The 9,798-nt window shown below is 59.4% G+C and overlaps 1 protein-coding gene across 2 annotated transcripts; it reads left to right on the top strand.

Moving 5' to 3' along the window:
* The first annotated feature begins 3,299 nt into the window (after positions 1–3,299).
* EVX2 (even-skipped homeobox 2) lies at positions 3,300–9,592 on the top strand. Of its 2 annotated transcripts, none has more exons than XM_084892811.1 (4): positions 3,300–3,929; positions 5,359–5,764; positions 6,693–6,964; positions 8,240–9,592. In XM_084892811.1, exons 2-4 carry the CDS (start codon positions 5,368–5,370, stop codon positions 8,951–8,953), a joined length of 1,383 nt encoding a protein of 460 aa, XP_084748937.1. In that variant the 5' UTR covers positions 3,300–3,929; positions 5,359–5,367; the 3' UTR covers positions 8,954–9,592. The 2 variants fall into 2 exon arrangements, with proteins under 2 accessions (XP_084748937.1, XP_084748938.1); XM_084892812.1 differs by lacking the exon at positions 3,300–3,929 and adding an exon at positions 4,683–5,051.
* The last annotated feature ends 206 nt before the right edge of the window (positions 9,593–9,798 follow it).

Raw genomic sequence — 9,798 nt, 5'->3', positions numbered from 1 at the left:
AGTGAGGGTGGCTGGACAGTGTTCTCAACCAAGTCTGTGCCCTGACAACTTTGGAACAAATCTTCCCTCTGCAGACAAGACCCAGTTTCACTCAGGCTGGAAATATCCAAAGGAATTCAAATAACAACAGCAACAAACCAAAGGCGAAGAACAGGGTCTCTGGTGAAAGCCAGGCAGTGGAGTCCTGCGCTGAGCACTTTTTAGATCTGAGAAGTATTCCATTTGTATTTAACAGCAGAATTAGAATTTATTTAATGTAAATTGTTTGCAACTAAGAAAACCCTCTCCAAACCCAAAGCGCATTTTGGAGAGACCAGGTTTGCCTCCCACAAGGCAGCTGGCCCTTGTTGGGATGAGAGAACCCCTGCGTTTCCTGTGGGAATTAAACTCTGGGAGCATCGTTGCTCTCAGAGAAGCACTAATCTCCTTGAGGAGGAGGCGCCAGAGGGTGGGACCAGAATTGGGAACCTGGGTTACTTTTGCTTTTTTTTGGCAAAACAAAAGCTGGGACCACAACAGTTTTCTGCTGTTCTGTCCACATCTCAAGGTGTGGGATTGTCCTGAGAATACACTTGTCTAGCAATATTACTAACTGAAGTCCAGAAAGTGCAAACTCTATCAGCCCTTTTGGATGACAGAGCATCTCTCTCTCTCTCCCTTTTTTTCTCCCTCTCTCTCTCTCTCTCCTCTTCCCTCCCCCCACCCCACCCCCATTCCGCTGTCTCTACCAGAAATGCAAGTGCGGTGTGGTCAGCGGTCAGCGCCACCGCAATGGGATGAAGGTTAGGGAAACGCCTAAGGACCAAGGGGCTCGAGGTGAGGTGGAGTTGGGGGGCGCAGGGAGGGAGGAGAAGGGGCGAGCAGTCTGGCTTAGCTTCCCTGCCGGCGGCGCGCAGTTCCCCAGGCCTGGCGCTAGATGTCCCTGCAAGTTTTCCTGTCACGGCTCAGGGCGCACAAGTTTCAGACAGGCAGTGTGCCTAGGTAGCCCCGAGTTCATGGACAAAGTTCTCCTCCATCCTCTATTCAGGTGAGGAGCGGGATTCTAGGGGGAAGAAGGAAGAAAATAGAGGCAGCTAGAAAGACTTGAGAGAGGCAAAAACTCAAGGCTGACTTGCAAAAAGTTGCCAGTAAGACAGGCCTGAATTCCCTAATCCAGCGTCTTTCCTCATAAACTGAAACTTCCAAGAAACCTCCAAGCCGTGGGGACTCACTCAGCCTAAAGAAAATACCAGACTGCTGTTCCATCGCATCCCGTGCCCAGCTAGCTTGCGGCCCAGAGCGGCCCCTGGGATTTTTCCCCATGGTCCCAGACGTACCCTTGCCCTCTTCTCCTGCAGCACGGACACATTTTTATTATCTTCAATCCATCCCAAGTGGAGAACCTGCCGCTCCCCAAGAAACAAATATTTGGTCCAAAGGCCCACCCGTTCCCCAAATTAGGCCTCTTTCCTGCAACTCCTTCTTTTGAGCAAAAATTGCTTTTCAATCCATTTGGAGAAACCCTCACCCTCAATGCGCATGAAAAGTTCCGGTCAAGCCGGAGGACATGGGGTGGATCCTTGCCTTGTTTTATTGAGTCCTGCACCTTGGTGGTGAGTAGGAGGCCTTGATAGCCCTGAAGTAATGTCTTTTAAAAGTGGGGACAGCCAAAACCGGTTTGGCTCAATGGATAGAGCATCGGCCAGTGGACTGAGGGGTCCCGGGTTCGATTCCGGTCAAGGGCATGTACCTTGGTTGCGGGCACATCCCCAGTGGGGGGTGTGCAGGAGGCAGCAGATCGATGACTTTCTCTCGATGTTTCTAACTCTCTCTCTCTCCCCCCCCTTCCTCTCTGTACAAAGTCAATAAAATATATTTTTAAAAAATAAAAGTGGGGACATTTGACAAAGCCCATTTCCGGTTCTAGCCAATCTTCTGGGAGAGGTGCAAGGAAGGTTTGGGCATTTCATTAATAAACACCAGCAGAACCGTGTCAATCTTCTCACTACCTGCCCTGCACACACAGGCTCAGTGCTTTCGATGTAGGCCTGAATTTAAAGGAGATAGGTGCAAAAGGAGAAGAGCCACCCAAAATGCTGCCCCAAGTTTTTAGACCTTATAACGTGGATATTATCCAAGGTAAGTCTACATCAGGAGCGAATCCTCCAGTCTCTCTGTGTGGAAGGTTTCTCACCTCCGAGAAAGGGATAATCATACCGTCCGTTTCTAGGGTTGCTGTGAGGTGTGGAGGAGATAATGTATGTAAAAAGCACCTGTACTTTCAGAGTAAAAGCTACATACAAGCTGACCAATGTTGCTGTTACTTCTAAGTGTGGATTCTAAATGAACGAAGGGACATTACATACTGTAATGGAATCTTCGCTGCCTCCTATGAAACATTGCCTGCTAAACGCAGTTTAGTGAAAAATAAAAGGTGCCTTCTAGAGTTAGCAGTTTCCCTGACGTGTACTTTTCAAAACAGACATGCTAAAATGCAAAATGCTATGGTTTTCAGTACCCTAATGGACGAAGGTGTGCCGGAGAAACGGTGTTTGGCGCAGACATTGGGACCAGAGGCGAGGGGTCCCTGAGGACGGGAGGCGGGGGGGGGGGGGGGGGGGGGCTGCTGGCTGGGCGAAGGAAGAAGGGTCAGTGTAGCCGCCCCAGAACTCAGCGGCCCGCTTCTGCTATTGAAAGCGGCTCCTAGCCGCCAAAACCTCGAGGAAAACAGATGGGGGCGCCAAACGACAGCAATAAAGGCGTCCACGATTTCCGCCCTGGTCGCGCCTCCGCCCGCACCCCGCCCCCCCACTCCACTCCTCGCATCTGCCCCCCGCCCCTCTCTGCGCCAGGGCCTTGGTCCCCCGTCCCCACCACGAATCCGCGCCTGGACGGAGGTGTCCCATTTAGTCTCCAAAGCATGTGGGGCTGGGAGAGGGGTACCCTCTGCGTTTCCTGCTCAGCGACTCCCCTCCTCCCTCCGCTGGGCAGGCCTGCCGGGGTGGCGGAGCGGGCGCTCGGGCTGTGGGGCAGGGAGGGTGGCGGCATCCTGACTGCGCGCAGGGCCGGGGAGCCGGCTGGAGAGGGCTGGTGGTTTTCTGAATCTGGTGGCCTCTGGGGCAGGGGCGGAGGTGCCTGCGAGCCAAGTCCTCTGAATACCCCAAGCCTTGGTCCCCCACCCCACCCCTTGCCCCCCCAGCCACAGCGCCTATCCAGCCTTCCCTGTCTCACCTGGGGGAGGACTCCGTTTATTTCCGTAAAGAGGTGTAATTGATTTTCTAAGCAAAGCTCGCGCCTTTGGAATAAGTTGGCGCCGAGGGGAAAAGGAGAGAAACTTTTGGCATTGACTAACGTATATAAATGTATATAAATATACTTCACACCTCGCCTCCCCTCACATTCCTGACGCGCCCCCAACGGGGCCAAGGTTAAAAGGAAAGCGCCAACGCAGAGATGGACACAAACAGATCCCGGTTTGCCCCTCGCGCACCCCGATGTGCTGCTGGGTGTGGCGGCGGGGCGGGAGGGGGGCCCGGGTTGGGGTATGGGCTGGTGCTGGGGCGGGGATGCGGGACCCGCGCCCGGCGCCCAGACCGCCAGGGTCTCCCGGCCGCTCCGGGAGCTCGCGGGCCGACCTCGAGGTCCCCTCCCCATCCACCCTCATCCCCGCCCGCCCGGGGCCGCGGGTCTCTCTCCCTTCGGGCTGCGGACTGGCACCGTGTATTTGGGGTCTCCGGGCAGGGTGGGGTGTAAGCACGGGAGGAGCCGTGCAAGGGCCTTGAGTAAAGATCGATCTTCGTAAAAATGGTTGCCACCGGCGTCGTTATGGCCATCAGAGCTATCGCCCAGAGGCTCCGCCGCGGGGCCCCGGCGGTGAGGAGCAGCGGCGGCGAGGCTGGTCCCCGACTCTCCGCGCCGGGAGCCAGCGCGGGGAGCACCCGGGGCTGCAGGTAAGGGGCTGGGGTGGGGAAGGGAGGAGGGAGGAAAGGAGAGCTGAGTGGGAAAGAGAGGGCAGCGGGGTGGTGGTGGGGGAAAGGCCCTCTTCTTGGCCCCGATTGACCTCGCGAAAACCCGGCAACTTAGCCACAAACGATTTGGTTTGAAGAGGGAGGGAAGGGGAGAGCTGGCGACGTAAAGAGTGGATGTGGGGCGGCCCATATGGCGCTGTAAATCGCGACTGCGTTTTAAGTTAGCTGTCGGATTCTGCTATGAAACCGTCCAGCAGAGTTCATTTCCCCCAGGGAAAACCCGCAGGCGAGAAGCCTATCCATCAGCGAGATTATAAAAGTAAAAAACCTGGGACTTCAAGTTCAGGACTCGCTCTGCACACCCGTGTTAAAAAATCAGAGAGGACCTAATGATTTCCGTTTGGAGGCGCGGGCCCAGCGCACCTCCCCAGCCACGTAGCACTAAACTGCTTTCAAAAGTCTACAACCTCTCTCTCTCTCTCTCTCTCTCTCTCTCTCTCTCTCTCTCTCTCTCTCTCTCTCTCTCTCCTGGGAAGGAGAAGAGCAGCCGGGCTGAGGTGAAGTGCGGGGGAGAGAGAGAAGTCGGCGGCGTCCTATTTGTTAAATAAAATAACATATTTCGTTCTGAAATTCAAAAGATAAGTAATCCAGACAGGAGCGCAAGGTCTGCTCCTTACGCAGCTCTTCCTCCATCGTCCACCCCTCACCCCCTCCCAATTGTAAATGTTCAAAAAAAAAAAAAGCTTAGCTTCCCTACCACGACGATCTACTCTGGAAAAATCAAAGCATTATCTATTATTTAACACGTATCTGTGTCCGAGGAAAAATGAGGAAGGCGCTGCATGATTAGGACCTAAGGGGCAGCCCAGCAAACTGAGAGCGTAATGATGCCCCTAAATGAAGGGGGAAATGTGCCGCGGAGCGCTCTATTAATCAGACTGTCAATTTCACCCCCGAGGCCAAACCCCCGGGCGAGCAGAGCCGGCTCGGAACGGGCTCAGGACCGGACGGAGCCTTTCTCCTCACTGCTTGTCTCCTCAAGCCTCCTACCTGGATCTATTTGTCTGCTCCGAAGCCGCCTTCATTACCCACTGACAGCAGCGTGTATTTATTTGCTTATAAACCTGTTACAATAAATGATTATTCGAACGGCGTCATTCGTACCTTAATGACGAGCGAGCGCTACTTTTTGATGAATGACATCTCGGGCTCGGAAGGATGTATGGGTCATTTTGACCAGTCATTCCCTCGCTCTGGCATTCCACAATTTTTTTCTCTGCCTCCCTCCAAAAGAGATAATAATATTTAGAGGCGCGCGCTGGGGCTGAATGAGAATTAGCCCTAGGCGCAGCCCATCATTAGGACACGGGACAGCCGGACCGCTGTGACATTTTTTTTTTTTTTTTTTTAGAAAGCTGAGATGATGGAAAGAATAAGAAAAGAGATGATTCTGATGGAGAGAGGGCTGCACAGCCCCACGGCCGCCGGCAAGAGGTTCTCCAATCTGTCCGACTCGGCTGGCAATGCTGTCCTCGAGGCCCTGGAAAATTCGCAGCACCCGGCTCGCCTCAGCCCGCGCCTGCCGTCCGCCCCCCTGCACAGCTCGCTGGGAGACCTCCCCGCCAAGGGCAAATTCGAAATAGACTCTCTGTTCAACCTGCAGCACCCGGGCGGCGAAAGCACCGTCTCCTCCGAAATCGCCTCGGCCGCGGAGGGCCGCAAAAAGCCGGGCCCCTATTCCGAGGCGGCCGGCGAGGACATGAGCAGTGACGTGGAGGTGGGCTGCTCCGCGCCGCTCAAGGAAAACAATGGCAAAGGTAACCGCGCCGCGCTCTCCGCCCCGTCCTCCCCGTCCTCCCCGTCCTCCCTGTCCTCCGGGGCTGCTGCCTGCCCTTCCCAGGGACTTTGCTCCTTTGCTACTAGCCCCGCTGCAAGCTGCAGCCTGCCCGCTCCAGCAGGGGCCGGACGCCAGCGGGAGACCGTGCCCTCGGGCTCTGGTCCTTGAGTCTCTCCAAGAGGCGCAGGCCCGAGGCTCCAGGCCCGCCTGACGGCCTGCCCTGGCTCCTGAGCCCGAGAAAAGGTTTCTGCGCCCGGTTCTAGAAGCCGGTGCGAGCCGACCGACCCCTAGCTAGCCAGCGGCAGAATCGCGCTTAGGGGAAAAGCGCCCTGAGCAGCTGCCCTGGGCTCCTCTGCTGCTGAGCTCCCAAGGCCGAGTGGAGGGGGCATCCTGAGTAAGTCGGGGGTGCCTTTGGGAGCCCCGCTTGGGTCAGCGGGAGAAAAAGAGTTGAAAAGTAAGGTCCACCCCCTAATGGTTCCGGTTTGAGCGGCTGCTGGCTTTCAAGTCTTTAAAAATTTTAAACAAAAACCCGTCCAAGAAGGGTTAGAGGCCGTGCAGAAAGCTGCCCGGTGGTCTCCCTACCATGGCAAACCCAGAGCTGCCCAAACTGCGCCCAGAGGTGGGCATTTTCCCTCGGCCAATTCCCCCAGAGTTGAACATTTCCAATTATTATTTTTTTAAAAAACACAACACCCTAATTGAGTTCTTATTATTTGGTTATGAAGTGCTCCCCAAACTTTATTGATTCCATTAACGGCAGCAATTTGTAAGCGTGACAGACCCCATCAATTCAGGCAGCGCCTCGCCTTGCTCTCCCCGCTGGCTTCCCCCATCCGCGCGCAGCAGCCCCGGCGGCGAGCGGCTCCGGGCCCCCGTGACTCAGGCGCCGCCGGCCGTTCCTTCGCCAGGGTACGCCGAGGGCGGCTCCGCCGCGGGCACCACGGCGCCTTCGTCGGGCTCCGGCCTGGGCAGCCTGCATGGAGGCGGCGGCGGCGGCGGCGGGGGCGCGGCGCTGGGCGGCTCGGGCGCCGGTGCCGATCAGGTGCGGCGCTACCGCACGGCGTTCACCCGCGAGCAGATCGCGCGCCTGGAGAAGGAGTTCTACCGGGAGAACTACGTGTCGCGGCCCCGCCGGTGCGAGCTGGCCGCCGCGCTCAACCTGCCCGAAACCACCATCAAGGTACCGATTCCCGCGCGCGCCTGGGTCTGGCCTCCCGGGGAGGGGGTGGTGGTCTGCGATAATTTTTGTTTCTCCTTTTTGGGCGGCTAGATGGAGCTGGGCCTGAAAACCCGCGAGCGAGCGAGAGTCGCCAAAGGAATTGGCGTGTTTGTTTCCGAGCTGCGGAGTCTGATGGGGGTTGGTGGGCCCGGCCGGCCCGGGAAGGCCTGGCACGGCGCAGCCGCAGCCGCACACGGTCGCCCCGGTCCAGCCGCCCGTGCCCGCGGCTCTGCTTCCCCTCGGCGGCGGCGGAGCGGGCTGCTCTTTGTTCCTCTGGTGTGGACCAGCCGGGGAACTTTTCATTTGCTTTTGATCTCGGAGATTAATTTTCCACATAAATCGTTACAACACAGAGAAAAGGATGCTGTATTTTACAAACCGATGGGTTTAAAAAAAAAAAAGTATGTTCTAAATATTTTTTTTTCGGGGCAACAGGAAAAGGACAACCCCCTGGAGAGACAACGCAATGAAATTGTCCTTATTTACACATTTTAGGTGACTGGTTTTATTATAGGGCCCAGAGAGAGAGACGGGAGGGGAGCGACTTGGGTGGATACTTCACAGAGGATCCGACACTCTAGAAAAATGAGCCGGGAACTCCACGGGACAGCGGAGGAGTGTGGAGCTCTCCCTTCGGTTTCCTCGGACTTTCTCTTCTTTGGGGGATACCGTCTTCATTAGAAACCGGGTTGGGAGGGCGTAGAAAGACCCCCTTTCCCAGTTTAAAAGGAAGTTATTCCCACCATTCCTTTGAGGCAAACGCTCCCAACAAAATCATCCATTCAATATCAAAATCCAACCAGTGACAGGTCCTCGTAGCTCAGAGGGCTCAGCACCTGGAGCGGCGACCTTTTACCAAAGCTGCTGCCGCCGCCTCTCTTCCAGTGCAAATGCTGGGGCTGAGAGCCAGGTGCCCGGGGGCGGTGGGAAGGGTGTGTAGGGGCGAGAAAACGCCCCCAAAAGGAAGGGATTAGAAGCCCCCCTCGGGCTGCAGCAGCGAGGCCCAGAGCGGACGAGTCATTTTGCAGAGAAGGGTGTGCCCGGCGGCCCACACCGCCGCCTGGTCCGTCCCCGCGGGGAGGCCGGGCGCTGGGAGCAGGTTCGGTCGGTCGGTCGGTCGGAGGGGGAACAGGCCGGGTCCCTCGGAGGTCCCAGGGGGGCGGGGAGGCCCGGGGAGGCCCGGGGCCGGGGCGGGCGCGCTCCCTAATGCGGGCCGCCTCGCGGCTGTCCCCGCAGGTGTGGTTCCAGAACCGGCGCATGAAGGACAAGCGGCAGCGCCTGGCCATGTCGTGGCCGCACCCCGCCGACCCCAGCTTCTACACCTACATGATGACGCACGCGGCCGCCACCGGAAGCCTGCCCTACCCCTTCCACTCGCACGTGCCGCTGCACTACTACCCGCACGTGGGCGTCACGGCCGCCGCCGCCGCCGCCGCCGCCTCGGGAGCCGCGGCCGCCGCCTCGTCGCCCTTCGCCACCTCCATCCGCCCGCTGGACACCTTCCGCGCCCTCTCGCACCCCTACTCGCGGCCCGAGCTGCTGTGCAGCTTCCGCCACCCGGGCCTCTACCAGGCGCCCGCGGCCGCCGCGGGGCTCAACAGCGCGGCCTCGGCCGCCGCCGCCGCGGCCGCCGCGGCCGCCGCCGCTTCCTCGGCCGCGGCGGCGGGGGCGCCCCCCAGCGGCGGCTCGGCGCCCTGCTCGTGCCTCAGTTGCCACAGCAGCCAGTCCGCCGCGGCCGCCGCGGCCGCCGCCGCCGCAGCCCTGGGCTCCCGGGGGGCCGGCGGCGGGGCCGGCGGGGCTGGCGCGGGGGCCGCGGGGGGCTCGGACTTCGGCTGCAGCGCCGCGGCGCCGCGCTCCGACAGCGGCTTCCTGCCCTACTCGGCCGCGGTGCTCAGCAAGACGGCCGTGAGCCCGCCGGACCAGCGGGACGAGGCGCCGCTCACCAGATAACTACGTCGGGGGCCGTGCCCCGGCGTCCCCTCCACGCCCCCCGCGCCCTCGGAGCGCCCGCGTGCCCTGGGCGCGCTGCCCTCTGCGAACGCTGCCGGCAGGGGGCGCCCCGGCGCGGGAGGGAGGGAGGGAGGGAGGCTGGAGGGAACCTGCAGGAATTGGGGGGGGAAAGAACGGGCGCGAAGCCCGGCGGGCGTCCCTCTCCTCCCCACCCCCCAAAAATAATTATTTCTATTTTTGTATTTGCTACCCAGCCGCCTCCCCTTCTCTAAGTCTGTTTCCCGCTGCCCAGGGCCTGCTTCCCGTCTCTGTCCCGAGCTCTTGGTCTCCCCAAGACGATCCCCTCGTCTGAGGACCACCCCTCCGGGGTCTGGGCTCGCTGGGAGCCCGTAGGCCCGGGTTATGGGGCCGAACCACGTGGCCGGCGGCGACTGTGAACCACAACAAAGAGAGGGGAGTGGTGCGCGCCGGTGCTCCGTGCGGGAGGGAAAGTCACCCTCGAGGTCCCCGCTGCTGCTCTTTCCCCCTCATCCTTTCTTTTCTTTACACGAGGGTGAGGGTCGGTGGCAGTTTTCCTCTCGGCCTGAGCTTGTGAGGGGCCCCGTCCCAGGAGAGCGGAGGGATGGGGGGTCTGAGCAGAAGGCCGGGGGGCAGGGGGACAGCACGGAGGGCTGCGGGGAGGGGGTGTGTTGTGCGGTTGCTTCCTGCGTGCCGGACCCAGGCCAGCGGGGCTGTGGCCGCCTTCCCCAGGAAGGACAAAGCAGAGGTGGGAAGGGGCGGCCTTTCGCCTCCTCTCCCTCCTCTCTCTCTCTCTCTGGGCCCACCACCACTTTCTCTTTTTTGGT

The sequence above is a fragment of the Pipistrellus hanaki genome, assembly GCF_964339955.1.
Source record: "Pipistrellus hanaki genome assembly, chromosome: 8".
Taxonomy (NCBI): Eukaryota; Metazoa; Chordata; class Mammalia; order Chiroptera; family Vespertilionidae; genus Pipistrellus; species Pipistrellus hanaki.
This window is presented reverse-complemented; position numbering and strand designations above follow the sequence as displayed.

What these genes read in the sequence shown, in the direction of transcription:
- EVX2 (XM_084892811.1), top strand. Translation starts at nt 5,368, where the DNA reads ATGATGGAAAGAATAAGAAAAGAGATGATTCTGATGGAGAGAGGGCTG. An exon ending in CAAGGAAAACAATGGCAAAG is followed by an intron (nt 5,765 to 6,692) that starts GTAACCGCGCCG and finishes TTCCTTCGCCAG; the next exon opens with GGTACGCCGAGGGCGGCTCC. An exon ending in TGCCCGAAACCACCATCAAG is followed by an intron (nt 6,965 to 8,239) that starts GTACCGATTCCC and finishes CTGTCCCCGCAG; the next exon opens with GTGTGGTTCCAGAACCGGCG.